Source organism: Pyrgilauda ruficollis, unplaced genomic scaffold (genome assembly GCF_017590135.1).
Source record: "Pyrgilauda ruficollis isolate IOZ18807 unplaced genomic scaffold, ASM1759013v1 scaffold9, whole genome shotgun sequence".
NCBI lineage: Eukaryota > Metazoa > Chordata > Aves > Passeriformes > Passeridae > Pyrgilauda > Pyrgilauda ruficollis.
The window spans coordinates 2320334-2346563 of NW_024531043.1; the positions used below are offsets into that span (position 1 = coordinate 2320334).

At 43.0% G+C, this 26230-nt stretch overlaps 1 protein-coding gene across 1 annotated transcript; it reads left to right on the plus strand.

Moving 5' to 3' along the window:
* Nucleotides 1-204: 204 nt before the first annotated feature.
* MED15 (mediator complex subunit 15) lies at nucleotides 205-26032 on the plus strand. The gene is made up of 18 exons (XM_041488670.1): nucleotides 205-327; nucleotides 5202-5289; nucleotides 6468-6519; nucleotides 6973-7002; nucleotides 8461-8676; nucleotides 9190-9455; nucleotides 10539-10922; nucleotides 12075-12173; nucleotides 17003-17122; nucleotides 21799-21941; nucleotides 22253-22380; nucleotides 23343-23477; nucleotides 23871-23934; nucleotides 24094-24160; nucleotides 24612-24772; nucleotides 24923-25089; nucleotides 25227-25325; nucleotides 25449-26032. The coding sequence occupies exons 1-18, from the start codon at nucleotides 260-262 to the stop codon at nucleotides 25583-25585; spliced, it is 2424 nt and encodes an 807-aa protein (XP_041344604.1). The 5' UTR covers nucleotides 205-259; the 3' UTR covers nucleotides 25586-26032.
* The last annotated feature ends 198 nt before the right edge of the window (nucleotides 26033-26230 follow it).

The following is a 26230-nucleotide window of genomic DNA, read 5'->3' on the forward strand; positions in this document are numbered from 1 at the left end:
GGGAACCCGGGGCTGCCGTGGCCGCGACCCTTGGGGCCAGCGCGGGGCGTGCCCGGGCCGCCACCGACGTGTAGCACTCCTAGGCCGGACTACACTTCCCAGAGAGCCTCACACCGAACAGGCAGATCCCGCGAGAGTTGGCGGCGCTCTCTCCGGGACTCCATTTCCCGCGATCCCTCGCGCGCCGGAAGCGGCGGCGCGGCCGTTCCGCGGCGGAGGCCCAGGGCAGCGGCGGCGGGACGCGCTCCCGGTGGCCGCCATGGACGTGACCGGACCCGAGACTGACTGGCGCAGCACCAACTTCCGCCAGAAGCTCGTCAGCCAGATGTGAGTGAGAGCCGCGGGCTCGGTGCTGGGTAGGCCGCGCGCGGGCCTCGGCTGCCGCCGCCCCCGGGGCCGCCGGCGGGGCCGTGTCCCGCCCGTGTCCGCCGCTCCGCAGGGCTTTCCGGGCCTGCCCCGGCCGGCTGGGTTCGTGCCCGGTCCGGTGTTTCCTCTCCTAAGGGGCGCCTCTGGTGAGGCGGCCTCGTTGCCAGGATTTGCCCAGACCCTGTCGGGGTAACCGGGACTGGTCTCTGACTTGATTTTTCCGATCCTCCTTCTCTTTCACTTTCCTTTTCTCCAGCAGTGTTGCTTTCCTGCCCTGCTTGACACCGTCTGGTGTAGGGCTGTGATTTTGCCAGTGTCCATGATATTGTGAAATTTGGCATATTCAGCCCTATGAAAATCACTGTTGTGGGCTTGTCTGACTTTTGGGGGCAAACATGAAATAAAAATGATGGTGGTTCAATGTGAAGTTCAGCTTGTTGCCTTTTCGGTTTTCCTGTGTGAAACAATTGCTTTCCTTGAATTACTTTGCTGGCTTCTTCTGTTTATGGAAGGCTCTTCTACCCCATGGAAGGTGGTGAGCACAGAAGTGGAAGCACTGTTCATTCTTTCTGAAGTAATGTTGGAGTGCTAATTCATGTATTTTGGAAAGCTTGATATTCCCTTGTTGATTTTAACAATTAATACTTAAAACTGGGCTGGTTTTTTATGACATATGAGTAGTGTGACCGTCTGTGTGTTCCCACAGTCAGGGTGCTGTTCCAGAATGAAACTGTTGCAGTATTCATTGAAGCAGTAGGATGGCGTTTGTCTGTCACAGCCAGACAGACTTCCTTGGTGCTCACAACGGATGTTTCACTTTCTAAACTTTCAGTGAAGTCATTCATCTTGTTAGATTAATCCCTTACTTCCTCTCCTGTTCTGCTGCTTTGTCAGAACAAGCAAACAGAAGTGCCCTTGGCTGCTGTGCTGCTTTGAGGGAATAAACGTGGGTAAGCACACGCAAACCTGGCACAATCAAACTTGGAGTTTGTATTTGTCCTGCAAACTGTAATGTGTTTTCTCTAAGCAGCAAACAATGCTCAAAAATGTTTCAGTGTAAGTGTACAACAAGGGATTAAAAAATTACTGCTACTGACCAGAAAATCTCTGAGGTTAACGCCAAATGAAGAGATGACAGTAATCCTAAACTTTTAATGCATGCCCTCTATTTATTTTCTTTTCTACAAGTGCACAGATGTCTCTGTACAATTTGTGTGCTTTTTTTTCAGGTGTAGTGAGAGCCTTTTTGTCACTTCCAGTTTTACAGGATGGAGCAGATATTTGTATTCATGGCCTTGTTTAAAAAGCAAGCAAAACTGTTCCTGGGATGAGTGGCTGCAGTGACTGCAGCAGACTTTTTTTAGCAATTATTGTGTGTTAGATAGCCAAAGACAGCCTGGCCTGGCTCCTTGTGGCACTTGGGATAAGATGAAGCTAGCCAGAAGCAGAGTTTGTTGAATGAGAAATAAAAGCAATATACTTGCCAGAAAAACTGGAGCTCTCTATGCAGCAAGTTCCTATTTCTTTCCAGAAGCTCCCAGCTTTGTCATTAGAGGCTGGTGTAGTAGATGGAAGAGGGAGGTAATTAAATATCTGGTGAATCACCTGGAAGTTTTTGTAGTCTGTGGGAAGGTTGTTCTGAGCAGTTAGGGAAATACAATCTTAGAAGTGTGTACATCTTCCAGTTCATCCTGCAGGAGGTGATACGTGTCAAGGTAAGTGTTAACACTTGGTCTTGGACATGAAAAGCATGAAACCAGTCACATAACTCATTTTGAGTTTTGAGCCAGCCTCTGTAGAGCTGCTGGATACAGGTGTCTCAGTTTGTTACAGTTACACACTTGGGTTTTCATTACGGCACTGAATTCAAGTTTTCTGGGCTCTGGCTTTGTTTTTCAGGAGTGATGTGTGAGTGACCATGTCAGTGTGGGCAGGGGGTATCCTGAGGAATCCCTCCGTGCTCCATGTGCATGATTTGGTTGTGGACATTTGGGAGAATGGTTTTTTCATGTCCTGAGTCCAGTGCCAGGTGCTGTGGACCTGCAGGGCTAAGCAGAACTTCCACACTGGAGCAAGACTGAGGAAGCCTGAGCTCCAGTGGCTGAGGCTGAGGGGCAGGTTTGGCTTCTCCCAGGGTGTTCCAGGAGTCAGCAGGGATGGAGGAGTGTGGATAAATACTTTTGCTTGCAGGGCACCGCTTTATTCTGGCCCTTACATAGCTTCAGTACATTCTCCCTTCTAAAGGCCTTTCCTTAAACTGTTCTTAGATGTTGGTATTGCCTGAAGGACAGGTCTGATCTGGGCTGTGAACTCAGTCTGTGGCTGTGTCTGGTTCCTGCCCTGAGCTGCTTGGAGGCTGTGTGAGCAGGGAATTGTGCTCTGATGTAACTCAGCCGCTGGGATGGTCCCTGACTTTGGGAGGTGCTGGCCCTGGATCTCCTTGTCCTGTTTCACTGCAACAACTGATTCACACAGTCATGGTGTGCACTGGCTGGGGAGGGAGCTGGGGCAGTTTGGAAGGAGAACATGTTCTGCAAGATTTTTCTGTTAGACCAGCTAGCCTGAGTGAGAGGTTGCACATATTTGGGCTGGAAAGAAGCTTCTTGAGAGTGGAGGGGGAATTCCTGAAGCTGGTGTTGGTGCTGAAGGCTGCATCTTGTGAAACCACAGCTCTGAGTGTTCTGCATGAAATCAGAAAAGCAGATTTTTACTGCACATCTACACATTTACTAATGCTGCATTTCCCTAGTGCTTACAAAGCAGATGGAGGTTGAGTTGGTTGGTACCATCTAGTTCCCAAAGTTCTGTAGAGTTGGGAGTTCTGCAAGGAATGTGCTCTGTGCTAAAGCTATGACTCTTTTAGCTGGCTTCCTTGGTCTTTTAAGGTAACTATTTTTATGTTTATTGCAGTTAAATATGTGAACAAGGAGCAAGTTGTGTGTTTTTGTTTCTTCCCAGTCTAAACCTTTACTGGAATGCTAACAGATAGGACATAGAAAGCTCAGTGACATTTTCAGTAATGCAGATGCAGTCACAATAATACATCTTCCATGTTCTATAATGTCAAGAGGAAATGATTCATATAAAAGCAGATAATTTCTTTGCTGTGGATTTTTTTCCAGGTTCCTGATACCATATTGATCACTGTCTCTATCACATCCCCTAAGTGCTACTTACATGTTACTTTCTTTACTTGCCTCTGTGCAATCTTTGTCTTCTCTTTTTGTCTGCTCACTTTTCAGTGCTCTCAACATGAAAGTCATTGTCATGGTACTGGGACTGGAAAGTCAAGGAGGATTCAGAGGAGTGTAGATTTAGAGGCAGCTTTTCCAAAAGAAAAGTGTGAAAAAAAGGACTGATTAATAGAGAATTGGATATAACTTCTTCCTCCACAGCAGAGCTCCTTTATGAGCAGTTCACTTCAAGGCTTGTTTGCCCGTGGGGGAATAGTTACTCTGCATTACGTTCAGATTCTGCTGCAGTTTAAGAAAGCTTCATATATTAGCAGCATTGTTTTGGTGGCTGCCAGACCCCACAAACAGGTTCCCACAAGAGCCTTGCAGCAGGTACAGTGTTCCACTGTGTTCTGTGTGCTGGTTTGCAGGTAAGGGTGTGAGGTGTGGCAGCCTAAGCTCCTGCATTTTAAGGCTGTAGCATCTGCTTTTCTCCTCTGAGACTGTCACTGAGTTAATTCAGAAAGCTGAACCCATTTTCTTCTTGTGCAAGCACCATTCCTGCTGCATGGGAGGTCGTAGAAGTTCAGAGGAAATAAAACAGTTGTGTCTCTTCAGAGTGGCTGAAACGCCCAGGGGTCACTGCCCTGAGGTGCACTTAGTGCAGGGTAGCTGCTCATGCAAGGCAGTCACCAAGAAATAACTTTCTGATATGTTAATCACGAAGTGAAAGTATTTAAGTATTTCCTGATCACTTGTTTGTGGAATTTAGACTGTAACTGCCAGGCTGCTTTAGAGAAGAACAGGTTTTGCAGGGAAGTTTCTGAGAATGACAGTGCCTAGAGGATTGGAACAGGGCTTCACCTTGCTGAACTCTTGTTTTAGGATTTTTTGTCTTTCTTTGCATGTTCCATAGTTGAACTGGTTGTGCTCTTTGATGTCCTGAGAATGCCCCTTCTTTTCCACTCATGTCCCCTCCCACCCTGCCCATGCTGCACCTCTGCCCTCCTCTGTCCCTAAGCCATGCTCCCACTCCTTGTCCTCACCTCACTCACTGGTTAAGCCTCTGTGCCTTTAGACAGCGTTTTTTGTTTTATTCCTCCACCTTCTGTTTAGAGAATTCTTTTGGAAAATCCTGTTGCTAGGAAGCTCAATCTCATTGTTTGCCAAACATGGATTACATTAATCCTGTCATTCAGTTTTGCTCAAGTAAACAAGACCTGGTATTTAGTCAAAATATTGCATCAGGCAGTAAAATAATGACTTGTTTAGCAGTTGGTCTTGAATTTCTGCAAAAGAATATTTGTGTTGCCTTTTAGAAGTTAGTTGGTGTTTTTGCATTTTTCTACATTATTTGCATTATTTGTTTGAAGAAACTTTATAGGGTGGCAGTTTTAAGTAATATGTGGTGGTGATTTGGTTTGTGGTGGTTTTTTTTTGTGGTGTTTGTTGGTTTTTTGTGGTATTTTTTTTTTGGGGGGGGGTGGATATTCGGGTTTTTTGTTTGTTTTTAATCCGTAAATGAGAGAGAGGTAAAAAGCTGTTTCACTGACCTTTCTAACTACAGGAAGTATTTCTTGTACATTAATTGAGGGTATTTGTAATAGCCTCAATTAAAATCCAGCCTTGTTTTTTTCCTCTTTTTTTTTTTTTTTTTTTCAGTGATGAAGCCATGAGGAAAGCTGGTGTTGCCCATAACAAATCTAGCAAAGATATGGAGAGCCACGTGTTTATGAAGGCCAAAACAAGGGTAAATCTCTATTTGCTTACAGAAGCTATTTGGTGTCAAATGAAATCTGTAACAAACTGCAGAAATAGCAAAGCCAATGCACTTAACAATACAGAGTTATGTGAAATTTTGTTTTATATGTGCTGCTTCTTTTCACTTACCTTGAGGGGAAGTGAGGAGTTCTGCATCCAACAGATGCACCAGACTGGCCTTAGTGCAGAACAGCTTTGCTGGTGCTGCAGTGTTTCATGCATGTGTGGAACCACACTTTTCTTACCTGAATGTTTGTTTGTAGTGAATTGCATGGAATTTCCTTTATCTACAGTGTAGCACCACTCCAGTTTGGTGGTCAGAAAAACCTAGGATATCAATGGAAAGGCCCTGTCAAGAGTAACCCCAAGGGAAGAGCCGTGGTCTCTGTGCAAGTCTGGCTGTAATGTACAATCCTGCACTCTTACCAAATCATAAACTTCTTCCCTGGAGCTGTGTCATGAGAAATTGGATAGTGTTGCTGTCTCCAAATGAGCCATGTTTGAAATGGAACATGTCTTGGTGAAAATGTTACGGTGCTGATGCCACAAATCTGCACCCACAGCTGGCATCCTCCCTGGTGGGTTGTTTCATGGGCATCAAGGCTTGTCTCAGCCTCTGCAACTTCCTACAAATGATGAGGCACACTTAAGAAAATATTTCAAATAGTATTTGTCTTTTCACTTCTGACATTCCTGTCATGTCAGTTTTCCAAGTTATTAATTTACTTGTATTTGTAATATGAATTTAGCTTTGAAAAGAGTTACTGTAGTACAAATGTGACATAATTCAAGGACTTAAATAATTCAGTGTGCAAAGTAAGCAGGTTCTGTCCTTACAAAAAAGGAATTATAGTGGATAAGAAGTTGAAAATATATGCTGGTTTATAAAGTTTGCATATTGTGGTTCTGTTAGTGTGGCTGTCAGGGAGGTTCTTTCCTGTGAATTTTGTGGTTTCTTGGTCTTCTTTTACCATCAACCACAATGACGTGTTAGTGAAAATATTCCTAGTTCATAAACAGATTGTTCTTGGAAGTGAACTGCTCTGAAAAGCCCACACACATTGTAGAGTAAAATCCAGTATGTTGAGGAAGAATAGTGAAGAACCAGAAAGTAATGGCCAATCTGTTTTCATTTCTCATGCTAAAACACTGATTTTTCACCTCTAGGAGGAGTATCTTTCTCTTGTGGCCAGGCTCATTATCCATTTCCGAGATATTCGTAAGTAATTTTTTAGTTTTGGTTTTATTTTCTTCTCAATTGTGGTTTCTCATTGAATCATCATAAAAGAAAAAAAAAAAAAAGAAAATTTTAGGGCTTCTGTGTGTGATTCTGCATGTGATTCTTAAAAAGTTGCTTTAAAAATCTTCCTGTAGTATGCATGCCCAGTTTATAAATACTGTTTCTTTTACACATCATCTGTAATTGAAAAGTATTTGAGAAATTATTTAAACTTGCTACTTTTCCTCCTTCCGAATTTTTTCTGTATCTTTGCTTTCCTTCCATTTTTTATATAGCATTCTGATTACCAAATTGGCTTAGGTTAATGTATTTTATTAGAGCTACAGTAGATAGTGGGTTTTAAAAATTTATTTTAAAAATTATGTAGAGAGTATATCCAGAAGGTCAATGTGACAATATTAACAAGAATGATTAATCATTTTTTCTTCGCAGACAATAAGAAATCTCAAGCCTCAGTCAGTGGTAAGAGTTCCTTTGTTGTTGTTATTTTATTCCTTCCCTCTACTCTCCATTTCTAAATAGAACAGCTTAGACATCAGGGCTGTGGTTACTGAGAATAAAGCATCTGTGTATTCCCTAGCTGGGATATTAAATGCTGCTGGAGTGAAGGAAGGGGAGCATGACAGTCTTGGAGTTGTTCAGTGATGAGGGTGAGAGGCTTGTTTGTGCCCCTGGTGGTACTTCTGTTAGCTCACAGCAGCAAGGTTCATGAAAGCACCAGAGTGACCGAAAATAATCTCCTTCTGAGCAGCCCAGGTTCCTGCCTGTTGCCAGCTGTGGCTCCCCAGGTGTTGCACCAGAGGCAAAAATATTTGTGGGGCCATTTGGTGAGCTTAGATCTGGTCCTGGCTTCTGCCTCTGTGCTCATTCTCACTGCAGTGGATGTTAGGGACATAGTATATAGTGCTGTGGTTTTACCCCTCTGTAGGGCAGATATGCAGTCTGTGGTTGATGAATATTCAGTCTGGCCTGCTGGAAATTATTTTACAAGTATTCTTAAGAAAGAGGTGGTATGTGTTCTGTACCTGGTTCATATTGCTTCTGCACCCTGTGTTGTGTTTTGACCTCTTGAATTGTCTTTCTCCCTTTAACTTCACTTTTCTGTGTGCCCAGGATTCAGATTATGAAAGCTGTCTTGAAAGGCATTGAATTTGTTCAATGCATAATAACAGTGATGTTAGAGGGGGAACTGTTGTCATATTAATGCAAAAGTTCCACACTGTTGTCTCCTTACCACGACAGTTTCATACCTTCTTGGTGTTTCTTCATGGGCAGAGCACTGACTCTTTCTTCTTCACAGTAGCCAACTGACTCCAGTCCCCTCTCAACCAGCCAACCCACTCCTTTATAGCACTCTTCTTGTTATTTGTCACAGCAATGGCCTGTTAAAGTCAGGCCTGCTCCTAATCTTTGATAATTGGCCCTCTTGGGGCAAATTATCTCACTCTCTTAGGGGTGAGATTACTTTCTGCACTATCTTTATTTTCTCATATTCTATCCCCCCACAGAACTGTATAGCAAAGTACATCCTCTGACAGAGCATTGCTTCTGTGACTTGAGGAGGAAGATCCACAGTGAGACTCTCTTGGTTTTTGAAGTTAAAAGCTTTATATCCTCATGGAGTTTTGTTGGCAGCTTGTTTTGACTTCTGTATCAAGTTGGAGATGACTAATATGTCCTTTTCTCTGATGTATTTAAAATCTGTGTGGAACTTCACAACACTGGAGCACTTTAAATCTTCTCTCACTCTTTACAGAGAGGCAGAGATGTGCCAGAAGCCTCACAGGCAGGGCAGTGCATCTGAGTTTGTCAGGGTATTGGTCTGAAGTTGTCAGATCAGAGAGTAGATGATGGAGAGCAGGGGATTCTGGAGAAGCAGTGGCATGGCTGGCTGCATATCAGTGTCTGTTTCCTTTGCAGATCCGATGAATGCCCTGCAGAATCTCACTGGGGGTCCCGCAGCAGGGGCGCCTGGCATGGGCATGGCTTCCCGAGCTCAGGGGGCACCAATGAGTGGCATGACAGGCCTTGGTCCAATGGCACAGCAGATGAGTCTCCCAGGGCAGCAGCAGCCTCCTGGAACCTCAGGAATGGCCCCTCATGGGATGCCTGGTGTCTCTACAGCTACTCAGCAGAGTAAGTGTTCAGTTTGCTTCAGCCACTGAAGTTGCTAGATCAGCTTTGCAGCAATAAGGCCTTTCCCCAGGGAAAGGGTGCTGAAGAGATGTCATACTTCTGGCTAAATCAGCCAAGTGAACTGGGAAATAATTGATTTCAAATACTGCTACCTAATTGGATGAATGTCTTTCTTAGTATAGGCAACACAGTGTAGCTGTTACATGAGCAAGTTCTTTCATCATGTCAACTTCAGAACATTGTTTTTGTACAGCTCACCCAGGTTTTCCATGGTATGGTGCTTCCTGCTGGTGACCTTGGTGCACATTTCTTCCTGCACATTTTCAGTCTCTTTACTTACTCTCAATGAAGGGAGAGTGAATTACAAGTTAGTAGTACAAACTGTAATTAATTCTGCTGTTAATGTGCCCCATCTGTTTGAGGAAGCAAAAGTATATACTGCTAAGGAAGGACATTATTTGATCTCACACTATTTGGGTATTGTGTTTTAAGTACAGTCTGTCTTCTCTTCAGCCCAGCTTCAGCTTCAGCAAATAGCTCAGCAGCAACAGCAGCAGCAGCAGCAATTCCAGCAGCAGCAGGTGGCCCTGCAGCAGCAGCAGCAGTTCCAGGCCCAGCAGTCAGCCATGCAGCAGCAGTTCCAGGTGCAGCAGCAGCAGGCGGCGGCCGCTGCGGTGGCGCAGCAGCAGCAGCAACAGCAGCAGCAGTTGCAGGCTGTCCAGCAGCAGCAGCAGCACATGCTGAAACTGCAGATGCAGCAGCAGCAAAACCAACAGCAGGTGATGACAAAAGCTACAATGGCAAATGTGGTGATCGGTGTGCTGGTTTGAGAACAAAGCAGTGGGAGATCCCAAGTCAGAAGTACAATTTAATAGGAAAATTAAAATAAAACGCAGTAGTACAAAACCACTGACAGAGTCAGAACACAATTTTACACCCTGTGGGTCAGGGTGGTGGCAGTCCCCCTAGAGAGAGGATGGGTTGTGGAAGAGATAAAGAGCACTACCCCACCTGGTTTTAACAGGGGGCAATAGAATACAAACATTTGGTTACATCTTGCACTGTAACCTTAGACAATGAGTTACTTGTCAGGTGAGGCTTGGCTTGTGTGGAAGTATCAGCTCTGCCTGTTACTAACACATTTCCACTTTAGGGTAGGGCCTCAGGTTAGATTGGCAAGTTAATTGACAGCAGCATATTACATGCTAGAGGAAAGGTTCTACAGATGTTTTGTTGCTTTCTTTTGTCATATCAATAAGGAATTAAATTTTTTGTCTCTTTCTTTTTATAAATGTCAAGATAGCCTTTCATTCTGACAGAAATTGGAAAAGAATAGCCCTTGAATCATTCTGACACAAATTAGGAAAGAACAGCCCTTGAATTACTCTAGCAGTAGTGGCTGTTTTGTCAGTGTTTGACTAATGTGTTGCCACTTTAAAAATGTGTATATATATATATACACAAGTGTATATGTATATATATATATATATATATGTTTATATCATCCTTAGGTACAAAAGCAGGGGAGGAAACTTCAGCTGTCATATTCTTGTGCAGTCTTCAGTAAGGGGTGATTACATCTGAAAAACAGTATCTGAGCCCATTGGTACAGGAGAAGCTGATGGACTTCACCTTTGCTTTTAAAAGTTACAGGAAAGCTTGTCATGTGGATTTGTATTTAGGGTTTGTATTTAGGGCTGAGATATATGAGGGATGAGTGGATAAAAGGTTAGGCTTTCCTTTGGGCTTAAGACATCAGTCTGATGTATTAGGATTCTGTTTACTTGTGGTTTATGCTGTAAAAGTAGGTCTGCTGTTACATTGCTGGAAGCTTTAACATCCTGGCTTTTCCTGCTTTTCAGATGCAGCAGCAACAGCAGCAGCAGCAGCTGCAGCGGATTGCTCAAATGCAGCAGCTGCAGGCAGCACAGGTCATGCAGGCACAGCAGCAGCAACAGCAGCAGCAGCAACAGCAGCAGCAGATACCACAACAACAGATACAGCAGCAGCCACCTCAGCAAGTCATGCAACAGCAGATGCAACAGATGCAGCAGCAGCAACAGCAGCAACAGCAGCAGCAGCAACAACAGCAGCAACAGGTTGCTCAGGCACAACAGTCTCAGCTTCCACCACAGTCCCAGCCTCAGCCCCAGCCCATGGTGTCTCAGCCTCAGGCAATCTCAGGACAAATTCCCAGCCAGGTTATGCCTGTCACTCTCACACCACAGCAGTTAAAAGCTATGCAGGTAAGGGCTAGTGACCAGCTGATTGTTGATTTGTTATGTTCATCTAGAGAAAGAAAACATATATTTGACTTTTGCTAATAGTGAAGTAGGGCAACCATAACTTGTTAAGAGCTCTACAGTTAGCAAGTTATGAGTACAGGATGTTTAAAGGTTTGTATCTGGGCCTGCCAGTAGAGAACAGTTTTGTACCTAAGAGTTCTTGAAATCTGTGAAAACCATTCATGCAGGTAATACTTAAAAAATAATTTTTTGTCTCACTCTTGAATGGGCAAGTGAAAAAAAGGAAAAGAAACTCTGGTTAAAGAAAACTGGAAATCTGAAAACCATTCATGCAGCTAATATTTAAAAAATAATTTTTTGTCTCACTCCTGAATGGGCAAGTGAAAAAAAGGAAAAGAAACTCTGGTTAAAGAAAAATTACCTCCATGCAGTTTGCTTTTCTAGAACATGAGCAAGTACTGTGAAGTGTTCTAGACTGCAGCCAGTGTTAGCTCTCTACCATGCTGGCTTTGCTTCTGCTGCCATGTTGGGAGGTTTTGGAGTTTACTGTGCTGGTTGTTCCTGCCTTGAAGAGAAGGTGGGCAAGCCAATAGTTCTACTCTGTTGAATCTTGCTGGGTCATCCTCTTAATGGTGCAGCTTTTTGAAGTGCTAGTCATTTTTATCTGGGCTGCATAGGTTACTGTTGAGCCAAAGCTCAGACCTGTTTTTCTTTGGGCCTTAGTGGGGAGGAGTGTCAGCCACACTTCAGAAGTGGATAAGTTGATATCTCCACTTTGTGCTCCTATCAGCTGAGCTAGGAGTAGTTAAATGTCACACTGACAGATGTAATGAATTTATAAACGTTTGAAATGCTGGTCATTGGTAGGCTTGCCAAAAACTTAAGTGCCTATTATTTTTATATGTAATACCTGACAGTAGAGGTAAGATGTGCAAGAAGTTGTTGAATTGGGTGTGCAGTCTGTGGGAAAAGTATTCTAAATGTTTTAAACATGGGAACTTGTTTTCACAAAAAACCCCAAAAACTTTAGTTTGTGAGGCTGGTCTTGTCTCCATAGCCCTTTTAACGAGCATAGTCAATGCAGTTGAAACAGAAATGTCATACCCTGCTCAGGTATGTATTTTTACTGTGGGTTGTGTTCTCATACCCTAGGTAAGAGCTCAGCTGGTCCAGCAGCAGCAGCAGCAGGCAGCAGCAGCAGCAGTGCAGGCAGCTCAGGCCCAAGCTGCTCAGATGGGAGCTTCAGGGCAGGTAAGGGCCCAGGGGCCAGTGTCCCAGGTCACAGGCCTGTGGCAAGTGCATGCTAGAGATGAGCATGGAGTTGGGTTTCTGGTGGCTCCTGGTGAGGGGTCTGCCATTGGTCAGCCCCTGTATGAAGGGGATATGGTCTTCTCTGCTGTTTCCTGGAGTCAGAGGCAGGATTTCATTGCCAACCTCTCTGTGCATGCTCTCTGTCCCCAATAGGTCCAAGTGTTGCCTGTACTGACACAGGAATGCACATGAATAAGGTGGTCTCCTGTGGGCACACTACAAGTCTGACTGTTGGTACCTGGAGTGTATCACCTCTTCTTTCATTAAACTCTCCTAGGTGACTGCTTTGTTGTGTAAACTGATTTCTGTACTGCAAATCTTTGCCTGCTATCTTTAATCACATGTGATTTACTTTCCATCTTTATGTATTGACTATAAAAAAATAGTATAGATGATGAAATCTCTCTGCACTCCCCTTTCAGTCCTTTCATCTTTCATTCTTCTTCTGAGTGAAATGGGCAGTAGATCTAGATGCTCTTGTTCTGGATGTGAATTGTGAAGAACAAATGGTGTGTGTCACAAGTGCAGAGTTACATTAAAAAAGAAAAGTGCTGGCTGAAAGCTTGTTGTCTAACATGGTTTTTTTTATCCTGCAATACACCTGCAGCCCCAGTGGTTGTTTCTTGATGTGTGTCTGGTATGAAGGAGACATGGGGAAAAAAATGGGGAATGGCTTGAGCTGAACCTCTTATCCCATTTTCCACAAGAATATGAAAGTCTTTTGTGGCTTACCTGTGTTGTGTTTCATATTGAGGCATTTTGCAGACATGGGTAAGTACAAATATCACCACTCTGTAGAGGAAGAGAGAGGCAGACAGATTTGAAATGAGGCTGACTAGGACTAATGGCAGAATTCTTTTTGTATACTCAGACATTCCATGTTTTTCAAGCACCATTTCCCATTTAGTGCACAAGTAATTTTATAGATTCAGTAAGAAGCTTTTTGTGTGGACTGTGATAACAATTGCTTCTCCAATGTGCATCTCCCAGACTTGTATCAGGGATAGTGTCTTGTACCATGGTAACTCTCAGCTGGCCACATCCTTGTTGGTGTGGCCAAGTTCTGTTTCTGAATTGCTCCTTTGGCTTGTGTCAGTGTAACACAGGATGTAAAAGCTGGGCAGTGGTAAGTACAGGTGGGACAGTGCTGGCAGCAATGCAGAATTCTCTTCATGCAGAATTCTCTTCATGCAGTTGAAATGTGAATTAAAACTTGTTTGTTTCTTAAATAATTTCCAGGTGAGAGCTGCAGGGACTTAGACTGACTGGAAGGAGACACTGACTTCTTTTCTTGTTACTAACTTCAGTGGTGCTCTTTTCAACTCTGAAGCAGATGGATTGTGTTTATGTAGAGTCAACTGAATTCTTGCCCCTTTAGTGACTTCATGTGCCAGTGGCTTAACAGCACAGTGCATTTGAAAAGCTTTGGGTGATGACATGGTTGACAGCCAGTTTTGTATTGCAGCTTTATCCAGTCCTGTGTGGGGATTGCTCTTTATCTACCACATGTGGAGTTTGGAATATTCCACACACAGGCTTTACTCCACTAATGTTCATGCCAGTGCAAGATGAGTCTACTAAAATTCACCTACCACTGTGAAGTCCAATAACTAAATGGGTTTCTTGTACTTGTCTAAATAATTTCTGTATATAATAGGTTAAAGATTCTGGCTGTATATAATATTACAATGCAGCTTCAGTGTTGAGAGTGTTTAAGGCTTTCCTTTACTCTATAAGTCTCTTTTAAGACTAGATTTTTGCTTTCTATTTAGTACATTTTTCAGTAGCATCAGCATTTTAAATAAATATGCCTTGACTTCTTTATTTGGTTCAGGGGAGCTTTTTTTAGAAACAAACCCTATCCTAATCTTTCCTTGTTACATTTTAACTTAGTCTTTAAGGGCTTTCAAACTGGGAATTTTGCTTGCTGTGTCTGCATTTTTCCTTTTCCGTAAAGTTTCTGTAAATCCTTCTTACATAAAAGTAAAAGCAGTCCCTTGTTTAAACACGGATGCATGTGAAAAGTTCTTCTCTGAAGTTATAAAGACACCACACAGGTCAGTGTTACCCTGCTCCAGTCCTTGTGAGCACTCAGGGAAGCTCACAGCAGTAATGTCCTAGCACCCAGAGACCTACACAAAATGCTTGCAGCACCGAGGAAAAAGATCTGGAATCAACTGCAGTTAAGTATGAGTAAAGTTAAATATGACTAAAGTTAAGTCACTGTTCTGGTGCAATCCTTCTGGTGCTCAGAATGCAGAGTGGCTGATGCTGACTGAAATCTGAGCTGCCTTTAGTGCAGTGGCACTGTAATACATGTGCTCACCAGAAGCTGTGTATTTATGGACTGCTGAATGTTTGGATGTTAGATAAAAGAAAGCTGCAGGTTCTGGATTCTTTTTGTTCTATCCAATTAGTTTTTATCAAATATTTTTTATCAAATATTGGGATTTGTAGCTTACTTTGGAGGGAGATCCTCTTCTTGCTCTCTGATTTATCTCCATTTACAGGGTCTGGAATTTTACCTTGTAAGAATTCAATTTCACTTGTGGAGGAAGATATTGTTCGGTTAAAATCTTTCTCAAAAGTACTTAAACATTTCTGGTTGTGTTCTTATTTTACAAGAAGAGTAACTTCTTTATGGACATATTGCCTTGGAACCCCCTCCTGACTCCTTTATCAAAGGGTCATGGGTTTTATAAATATAAACGGGCTGGAGAATGGGGGAAAATAGATTGCTTTTGTTAAGAGGGTGGAATTGATGTAATTTTATATATGTATTTCCTTTTCAAAGCACACATTTAAAAAAATACAAAAAACTCTACCCCAAAATTATAAGCTTGTGCACTCATTTGACCAACCACAATACTACAAACAGCTGAAAGCCTTTGAATTGGAGTTTGTCATGCTGGTATTCAGGGGTTTGCCAGACACTTAGCCTGTGAATATTCTTCTAATTTCCTTTGCCTCAGTGGAAGTAATCTAAATCTTCACTTTTTGGTGGTGTGGCTTCAGAAACATGGCCAAGATGGGACATGTGGGTCACCATAACATGCCTGGGATTGCACAGCTCCAGAGATCTGTGTGCATTCACAAGGGTCTGAGATGGGGTGATTGTGCCTGAAAGGATATTCCCCTCCCACCCCAGCAATTTCCCCCTTTTTTTTGGTTTTGTTAGGATTATGTTGCTTCACCAGCTCTCATGTTGGTACTGTAGCTCTTCACTGCACTCCCTGGCATCCCCCTGTGCTCTGTGGCAGCGCTGGGTTGTTGTGTTTGCTCTGCAGCTGCTGCATGCTGTGTGTGCCCGTGTGCATGTGTGTGTGATGTCTGAGGCACTCCCCTCTGTTCCCCTTTTGAAATCCTGTCTCTGACCATCCCTCTTTGCTGGATGGAAAGGGACTGCATTGCTCTGATGTTGTGAACTAACAGCTGTGCTGAATTTGACACTATTTTCTTTATCAGTTATTGCTTTCTTTTTTTCAGTCTTGCTATGTTGTATTTAATTTTATTTATTTTTAACAATTGTAAGCACATGCATTCTTTGACTCTCTAGAGATGTGTTGCTGGCTGCTTCAGTCCATTTACATAAACACCCAGCAGGAGTGCCCCAAACCATTTAAGGAGGGAGACTGCATTATCTCTTAGATTAGTTAGGATTGTGTAGGTAACATGTAAGCCAGGAAAAAAAGGCAGCCCAGAGAGCTTTACTGTAGATCTTTGAAGTCCCAAACAGAAACTCTTTTACTGATAAGTGAATTTGCCAAAGCTACCTGAATACTATCTCAAATATATGCTGTATTTGTTGTAAATTCTCAGTATGTGGGGTAATACCAAATTTTAAGTAGTAGAGGGCTATGCAGATATAAAAAATTAAATCTCTGTGGCTCATGCAGGCTGATGGTTCTGAAAGACTTTTAGACACTGCAGAGCAGCATAGTCCCAATACTATTTTAACATAAAAATTGATTCTAATGCTAACCTTTATCATTTACCCTAAATGATTGTTCTTTAGGGTGTGCTCGCTCTATACAGCTGGAGAATCAAAAAGCTTGAGGAAGATCATGGACTCAGAAAAGTTTAGCACACCTTGGTAGTAGAGGAATAATGAGGGTAATTAAAAAAGTATACTTGAGTTATTGTGTGGGATATAAAAGGAAGGAAATAGATTTTTCAAAGCTGGAAGTCCTTTTAATTGTCTGTGGTGTTGTTATACTGGCATGGGTTAGGCTGGTGTGAAATTTGCTCACTGTGGGGCAGTGCACTGACAGCTCTGTTGAACTGTCTGACAAAATGTCCTGTACCAGGGGGGACATGGCCAATGCTGCTGAGCCCTTGGAGTCCACAGTGGGGAAAGCACATCAGGAACCTATGGCATTATGGAGCTTCCTAGTTGGAGTGCTCCTGACAGCAGTCTTTGAGTACTTATTTCCAAGAATTGTAGAACTTGAGGATGTCAGGAAAAATTTAGGAAAGGCCCTTCATGGAAATGACAGGATAGTTAGCCCTTGACCCAGGAATCTGAGGCTGCCCATGGGCTCTGGCAGATCCCAGGAGTTCATGAGGTGCTCTCTGAAGATGGACAGGAGGAGGATAAAAAGGATTTCCAGGCCAGCAGGTTAGCTTAACCTGTAGAGACAAGCTCACTAACCTTCCCTTCATGCTCCCCCTCCCCAGGCCCTGGAGGCTGCATGTGCTTCTCATCCTGCCAGTGCACTGCATTTCTTGTTTTGCGATTACTTTTGTCTGTTGTCCCTCTGTCCTCAAAGATGATCACCGCACCCATGGCCCGAGGTGGGATGCAAATCAGACCACGGTTCCCGCCTGCCCCCGCGGTGCCGGCTACACCTCCAAGCTCCGTGCCCTTGGGCGGACAGCCAATGCCACAGGTATTTACTGGGTCACAGCGATTGTGTCAGCCACTGCAGAGCTTCACTGCCTGGCTGCTGCCTTTCAGGAGAGGGGGCTGTTCACTTCTGCATCAGACAATGAACTTGCTGCCGTTACTCAGGGTGTTGGTGTGTTCAGGTTATGGATCCTTTTTTCATTTTAAACCGTAGGTTTTCTTGGGATGTCAAATAAAGCATTTTTAAAGTGGGATAGATCTTTATTTTAACATTTAAAACTTTGCCGTGTTCAGAATTGATTCAAGATTCAAATTACAGGTCCACACTCCATGAGTGTGCATTTCTGGGTGTTGCAAGTCAGCACTGCAGGGTACCTGGCTGAGTTGTGCCCAGGACCTTGCTTGGCGTATGTTCATGCTCTGGTACAGGTGCTTGTTGTGTTGTTAGTAAACCTGGCTTGTTCCAGTTTGAGCAGCTCCTTGGCATGGTATCAGGGACCCAGAGAAATTTGAGCTGTTCTTTTCTTTCATGGCTGTGTAGGAGAAACTGCCAGAAGGATTCCACTTGTACCTGCATCAGAGAGGATCCCATGCAGGCAGGCTGGCAGCTCCTATCCAGCTGTTGCTGGAAAATGCATGAGGTCAGAGCACTTCATCTCTTCTCAGGAGTTTGCAAAGGCAGTGACAGTGACCAGAAAGATTGTGCAGTCTTAGGCAAGCACATCTGTTGTCATTTCTGATTGCAGATGGATGGTCATTTCAGTTTAGTACAGTGTGACACAAACCCAGCCATAGCTGTGGACTCAGAGGGCAATTTCCTTTGTGCTTTGGTCAGTGTAGCAGTTAATAATGACTGAGATAATCATCTCCCATTTCAAATATCCACAATATTTGAGGCTTTCTCATGGATATTTCAGTATTAGTTTTGCTTCTATTTAATATTTGACTGATAGCAAGAGACTTCTAGTTCAGACATTCAGTGCCATAGGGTGATCTTTGGGCACTGCCACTGTCACTGAGGAGCTTTGACTTCTGACAGCACATGAGCTGCTCACCAGGGAGTGCTCTCAGTAGCATGCCAGGGAGTGTGAAAGTGATGTAGAAGCTGAGCAAGTGGTCAAAGCAGAAGAAGAAGAGAAATTTTTCATGAGCAATGATTGTAGTGAACATGGCTCTGAAGCAGGTGCTGGGATGAGTGAGTCAATCATGGTTTACTATTGCTGGAAACATGTTTTGAAGGCAGTCTGACCTGCCAGATAGCTGACAGCTCTGGACCAGCATGCATCTCTAGCATTGTCTGCCAAAGCACTTTGTTCAGGTTCTAGGTAGGTTAGAAATTAGAAATGTTGTCTTTTACATCTCTTAATCTTATAAAATGCTAAAGTGCTACTGTCTGCTGGATATAACTTCTGGTCATCAGAGCCCTTGCAGCTGTTCACAATAGGATGAAGGGCAGTAGCAGATATGTGGTTATTGATCACTCATTTAAGAGTGATTGTAGTGTCAAAATCCATTTAGATGTGCTGATAGGTAGTTCAGGGTGTGTTTTGTCTTTAGAAAAGAATCTTGGTGTTGCACTGAAGAATGCTTTTCAACAGAAGGCCCAGATGTGAAATCAATACCTTGAGGCTGTTGGTTTTTACCACATATGACAAAACAGTCTGGCCATTTTCATCACAATGCACACTGGATTCTCCAGTGAGTTTATTTGTTTGGTTGGGGTTTTTTGCTTCTTACAGTCTTTTCAAACAAAACAAAAAATTACTGATATGAGGTTTTATTCCACAATCACCTGGTGTTTTGATTTGCAAGAGTTAGAACTGAGAACCCTTACCAATCTTATCTCCTGAGTGCTGTTCTGTGCCTGAGACTCAGCAAACTGGAGATAGAACTCATAGCTGGGATTATTTAAATAAATATTATTCTTTTTCCAGGACAGTGTGCTCTGAACACTGAACTTTGGCTTAGTGGATGTAAATGCAGACTTTTATCATGAAAGCCCAAGTACCTTTTGGGCTTTAAGAGTTCAGATAATTAGAGTGTGGTGTCATGATCAGGCCACAGTAGAGTCACGGGGCAGATTCATGCTCAGGGGGCTCTAGCAGCTGTCCATGGACATGCTTTTATGTGCAGAAATTCATGTCCCTCAGTGAAAAAATAGGTATTTGGATTTCCTTGTGTCTGCTGAAGATGCAGGGTGTACAAATGATCAGTAACCATGGCCTAACTCTGGAGCTGAATGAATTCAGTGGAGTTAAAGCTCTGGAGGAGGAGGGGTTTTGTCTTTTGGGTTCATAGCTATTTTTGTAGTGTGTTTGGGTTCTTTTCTTTATTTTTAAGCCTTCTTTTTACTCAGAGTCAGCTGCAAAGAGCATTCCCTAGAAATTGAAGTTTCATTAAATTGTTACAATCCTAATCTTTATCCTACAAACAATGTAGAAACCTAAATCTGAAATCATCTTTAGATCTGTTCTGAAATGATGTAGCAAGTGAACTGCTGGCAAAGAAAACCAAGGCAATAAGTTCAGAACTGCACACTTCTGAATGCATGTTTTTGAAAATGTCACAATTTTGCTTACTGTTAGGCACTGGCCTTTGAGGTTCTGCAATGTAGGTGGCAGAGAGCAGTCCTGGAAAGGAGGAAATCTGTTTGCCTGTGCAAGTATTTGGATGAGGAGGGGTAGTGCAAAAAAATTCAATTCTTTCAGTGCTTATGTGCACAGTAAATGCTGTATATCCTTTTCTTCACTTTTCTGCAGCATTTGTAAATTAATGTAAATAATATCCTTGGTGCTGAACTACACACAGAAACTTAAATCTGGCAGAAAACCTAATGAAATCTTTCTCCTTCCTTTCCAAAACACAAGGATTTAAGTGTCCAGAAGTCCTTTTTTGTAACCAACTTGGGACCCTTAACAGGGGCCTGATTTTCAGGAAGTGATGAACCACTCCAAGTGGTGTTAGTCTGACTTGATGAAAAATGGGAGCAGTATCCACATGGGTAAGTTCCAAATCACTTGCTGTCTAATAGCCCATTAAATAGACTTGTGAAGGATCAGGGAATGCTCTTTGCAGTGTCCATGCTAGCTTCCTTCCAAACATGGCGTCTGCAGGAGGCAAACTGTGCTTTTCAACCTCTGAAATGCTTTTCCAGCTGTTGAGGAGAGACATGCTGTTAAAAAATCCCCCTCCTTTGGAGAACAGAAGCCCAGGCTCTGTAGTTGTTGATTATGGAGAAAAGGAAGATGTTGTATCATTTCAGCCTCACTTTGTATCACCTTTGTGGGAGAGGTGGCAAAGGTTGCAAAGGTACTGGAGTTATTGAAGATGGAAAAAAAAATCATAGTATGTCAGGCTGCATTTGGTTTTGAACTGTTCTGTAATGGGTGATAAACTAGTATCTTCAAGATGAGTAGTTCTGCACTGAGCTGGGGATTGTTTGTGCTTTTTGGGGGGGAATATGACCTTTTGCATGGCTGCAATGTGATGGACCAAGCAGAGCAGTTCCTGTTGTAGTCAGTGTGTCCATGCAAAAGCAGACAATGCAGTACTTTTCAGTGTGCTAAATGTCATGTCCTCTGCATACAGTTGGGTTATTTAGATGGATATTTAACAAGAGAGTGAAGGGCAGCACCAATTTGCAGTGCCTGTGATGTGCCTGGGACTTGTGGATTTACTGGAACCTTTGCTTAAAAATGGTTTCAACTGAGGGAAAGAGTTGTTAATTCAAAAATACTAATCAGTGACTTACAGAATGGACACATGGGTTAATAAGCCACAATCTATGGCCTCTGCAGGCTAATTCCATTTATCTTTGTGTGTACTTATTTATAGCCTCAAGTCATAAGAGCTCTCTGCATGTGCCTTAAACAAATGTGATCACTCAATATCTGCATTACCATCCCATGCCTCTGCCACTGCACAGGTTGTCTTGTTTGGTTTTAAGTGATTAAGGGGAAAAATGTATATTAGAATAAATGTGAGAAGCTGCTTAGATTTTAGTGTTCCTCTGGCTCTGGCACTGTAGTGTACAAAATAAACTTAGTTGTTTGGTGCTGTTCTGGAATGCTCTTACTTGCTTTTTTGTCCTTTAGGCACACCTCATCATTCTCCAAAGGTCAGAAAGCTACTTCATTTTTTTTTCCCACCCAGCTGTTAAGTTTGGAGTTTCTGTCTCCACCCAGATTTTCAGAACTCAATATTTAAACAAGATGTTGGTGATTTGGCTTACCTAATTTTTTTCTTCCTTCTTCCTAAAGAAAACCAGTTGAGAAGCTGCAGCTGAGTCTGACAGACCTTTGAAGACTGTAATTAAAATGTCTAAATAATGAGGGGTTTTTCACTCTTAATTATCAAGTGGAAAATGTCTTTTCTTCCTGCTCTTCTTTAGTTCTAATAAAATACAGGTTTTTCACATGGCACTTCCGATATTTTAATTGCAACATGATGGTTTGGGCAGTGAAAAGTAATTATTATGCAGTTAATTGAAGCAATGTGCAGATTTAATGGTCGTTTCTACTGAAGTTGATGAGATTTACTGCCCTGAGAGCTTCAGGAGTGATACAGGTGGGAGTGTCCTTATGGGGGAGAAAGGAAACTAATGCTTTCATTTCTTGTAGGCCTGGGGATACACTTCTCTCCACAGGTAAAGCCTTTTAGTTAGGTTCCCATCTCTGCTCCCTTTTGTTGTTATTGATGGTGTCTTTTCCCACACTGCAGGTCAGCCAGAACAATATCACCATGATGTCATCCCCATCCCCTGTCCAGCAGGCTCAGACTCCCCAGTCCATGCCTCCACCACCACAGCCCCAGCCATCTCCTCAGCCAGGCCAGCCAACTTCTCAGCCAAACTCAAATGTCAGGTGAGCCCCACTGCAACTTCTGAGCACTTCTGGTAATGCCATAAGCGTGAGGGTTTCAGAAATATTCAGTAACCTTACTCTGTTTCCATTGAAGTGAATGAATTTTAATACCAGCTCCACTGGGAGCACAGGTGACTGTGCTGAATTCACTCTGAAAACTCACATTTTACATAAAGAATCCGTGTATGAAATCTCACCAGGGCAGAACTACAAACTGCCATCATGATGCTTAGTAAAATCATATCTGCTTCCAGGCTGATGATCCTTCCTTGTCAGATTCTGGCAGGTTTAATTTTATGCTTGTTTTCCAGCTCTGGCCCTGCTCCATCACCCAGCAGCTTTCTCCCCAGTCCATCTCCACAACCATCACAGAGCCCAGCAGCTGCACGAACACCTCAGAACTTTAGTGTCCCATCCCCAGGTCCTCTGAACACTCCAGGTAAATGATCTGAGAGCTGTACTGCACACCGTGGGTTGGGCTGTGTTTTGGTAACTAATAATTCCTGGGAAACCTGTTATTTTTGGCACAGTGTAAACTTGCAAGAGCTCTACACAGCACCTGGCATTGCAGGCACTGAACACATCACATACACCACATAACACAACAGCCTGGGTTCCCAAATCAAAACCCATTGAAACCTCTTTTCTCATCTTCTAACATCATAGTTCTCTTACTGAACCATGTAATGGGTTTTTCTAACTTCCCCAGTCTTTGAAAAAGAGAATGATATTTAATTTAATGGAGCAAGCTTATAGAGGCATAATGATTCCTTATTCCAGCAGGAAGGAACCCTTAGTGACACTGTGCAGTTGTAAAGGACATAACTACTCCATCCCAGCAGCAGTCCATCCATCCCAGCAGCAGTCCATCCATCCCAGCAGCAGTCCATCCATCCCAGCAGCAGGCTGCTTTGCTCCAGAACACCTTCCCAGGTGTACTCTGGCACTTGGCACTTCCCTCCCAGTCAGAATAAGCAGTTTGTGCTACTATGGATGGAGGTGACATACTGGCTCCTTCTGATACCACTGTTGTGTGCTTTGCAGATAGGAAAGGACCCACTTAACAAAAACTGCTGTGAATTTATTTTGTTTATTTTGTGTTTAAAGCATCAAAGTGAAGGCAAAATAAAGACCTAGAGAATGGGTATATGGAACTTTGAAACTTTGCTGAAAAAAAATATATTAAGTGGGAATTGCTGTTCTGCCCATAGAACATGTTACTTCCACACAAAGACTACAGGGCTGAGCAAGCACTTAAACTATGGAGGGTATCCAGTTGTGGATTTGGATATTTGACACGAACTACACTGAGAGTGCCACATTTCAGATCAAGACTAGTTAAGAATAATGTTCTGCAATGTCTTTTATCACCCTGTGACATGCAGTCTTCCTTTTTGCCAGGAAATCCAAATTCTGTCATGAGTCCAGCCAGTTCTGGTCAGTCAGAGGAGCAACAGTATCTGGAAAAACTCAAACAACTATCAAAATACATTGAGCCACTCCGGAGGATGATCAATAAAATAGATAAAAATGAAGGTGAAGTTTCCTGTGCTTGGCCATGCATTTATCTGTGTCAGCTCTCTTATGTGCTGGAAGAAGCAATACTTTGTCTTTTGTGGTGACTTCCTTTCCAGGGATTAAAAATGTCACAGCTGTTCTTTCTTGCTTCTAACTAAAGACTTTAATGTGAGGAATGGGCAAAACCCTTATCCTTAAATTCTCATCAGTTTTTTTTTTTTTACTTCTGATGGTTTTGAAGCATGTAGAGGTCATGCTTTGGATATACTTAGGATTAGATGAAAGATCTTTAATCCTCACTCCTTTCTTTAGTATTGGCTCATGTTTTCATTTTTGACAGTGTGCTGTACTTCTGTCTGCGAGAATGGAAGCTTTTCTTGTAGTCAGTGTTTGTTTCTCACACTGTTTCAGATAGGAAGAAGGACCTGAGTAAAATGAAGAGTCTCTTGGATATCCTGACTGACCCTTCAAAACGGTAACTCTTCCTGTCAGTTTTCCCAGCTGTTCCAGAATCTGGTGTTAGCCCCCAGCCCTGTTGCCACTGAGGCTGTCTCTGGGGCTCAGACTGCAGAAACACTTCAGCTGAGGTGCCCATTTGCTGGGTGATGTGCATGAAACTTCTCCTCTTCCACAGGTGCCCCCTGAAGACGCTGCAGAAATGTGAAATTGCTCTGGAGAAGCTGAAAAATGATATGGCTGTGGTATGTAATGCTTTGTGCCAGCAGAGATAAGCAACTCATTCCAAAAGGCCTTAAGACTTGGCAGGATCATTTTTACAGTTTTTATTACTCATGGTGTTAAAACTTCAAGTAAGGTTGGACAAAATAAGAAAACAGGAAAAAACGGGCAAGCATTTTGCTTCATGTTAGTCACCTGTGTGTATCTTTTAACTGAATTTCAGTTTCTTGTGCTCTGTGCCAAGACTTGAATAATGCTTTTTTTGGACTGTGGCTAATTTCAGCCTTCCTAAACCAAAACCGAATATGTTTTTTTTTGCTTTACTTCCTCCCTTAATGTTACTATGTACAGTTTTGAGAATCATTTGCATTTTGTGCCTTGGAAGTTTACTGCGACAAAATTTTTCAGACTTGGCAGTAGATATTTCTATTTCTGGTGACAACTAAAGGACAAGGGGCTTCTGTTGTGTTTCAGCCAACTCCACCACCTCCCCCAGTGCCCCCCACCAAGCAGCAGTACTTGTGCCAGCCCCTCCTGGATGCTGTCCTGGCCAACATCCGCTCCCCAGTCTTCAACCATTCCCTGTACCGCACGTTCATGCCGGCCATGACGGCGATCCACGGGCAGCCCATCACGTACGTAGCCGAGTGCTCCTCCTGTCAGGAGAAATGCCTCTGCAGAAATCATTAAAACAACAGAGGGGTTCATGGATGGGGGACCCATTCCTTTTCTTTTTCATGTGTGGAGTATTTAACAAGTCCTCCTGTGGGCTGTGTTGTACACAGGGCCCCCATTGCTTCCCCTCGGAAGCGGAAATTTGAAGAGGATGAAAGACAGACCATCCCCAATGTCCTACAAGGAGAAGTTGCGAGATTAAATCCTAAATTCCTGGTGAACCTGGACCCTTCACACTGCAGTAATAATGGCACAGTTCATCTCATATGCAAGCTAGGTAAGAAGAAAGGGGGAGATGTGCAGTCTGGTTCCTCCTTGGAGTTCACAGGCTAGAAGTCAAGCTCAGTTATGCACTGAAAGCCTCTTGTTTGGGAAGAAATGCTCTGCTCTGATGGAAGTGTGTTTGCCTTTCAGATGACAAGAATCTTCCAAATGTCCCACCTCTTCAGCTCAGTGTTCCAGCAGACTATCCAGATCAGAGCCCTCTGTGGATAAAGAACCCCAGACAGTATGGTATGGCATTTGTTGGGCATGTGTATGTGCCAGTAGTGGGGAAGTGTGAACTTCTTTTATTTTAGTGTTTTAATATGATTTTTGTAACAACTTCCTTTATCTGTTACTTTTTTTTTTCTCCAGCAGCCAATCCCTTTTTGCAGTCAGTGTACAGGTACATGACTTCAAAACTATTGCAGCTCCCAGACAAGCATTCAGTCACAGCTCTCCTGAACACCTGGGCACAGAGCATTCGTCAGGCCTGTCTCTCTGCTGCGTAACAGCTCACCTCCTGCATCATGGAGCCAGGAAGAAACTCTCAACAGCTGGCCTCTTCCACATGCCACTGGAAAACCACAGTGTGGGGAGGTTACTTCAGAAGAAAGAAAAGCCTTCTGTTGTTTTGTTTCTAGGCTGTCAGGGTCAGTAGAGAACCTGATGTTAGACTTAGCTCTCATGCTTTCCATCTTCTGCCTCTGTGGACTTTGCCAGCGTTTTCAGATATACAAAATGTGTATATTGGTTCTCAAGACTGTATTTAGGGTGAGTTTTTATTGTCTTCTTAGAGAAGAAATTATTTGTGGACTTCCATCAGGGAGTCTGGTATAAGAGGGGGTAGGGAAAAATGTCCTAATTTGCTTCAAAATTTGCTCAGTGCCAGTATTTCTTTCACACTGTATGTTTTGTGACCTGATACTGCCCCAGAAATAAATGAGCTGTAACTCAAATGTGCTTGCAAACTTGCCAGTGGATGCAGGAAATCTTTTTGACTGTTGCCCAGAGATGGGATAAATTACATCCTTTTAAGGCATCCCTCAAATATGTGAGGTAAATCTGCATAATTATACTTGGGGGTGGGAATGTGGAACCAAACAGAGCAAAAAAAATTTCATTTTATAAAATCTTTTACAGCTTATTTTAAATGC

Coding starts and splice junctions, on each gene's coding strand:
- MED15 (XM_041488670.1), top strand. CDS start 260: ATGGACGTGACCGGACCCGAGACTGACTGGCGCAGCACCAACTTCCGC. Junction 9,456..10,538: donor AGCAGCAAAACCAACAGCAG/GTGATGACAAAA, acceptor CCTGCTTTTCAG/ATGCAGCAGCAACAGCAGCA. Junction 10,923..12,074: donor AGCAGTTAAAAGCTATGCAG/GTAAGGGCTAGT, acceptor CTCATACCCTAG/GTAAGAGCTCAGCTGGTCCA.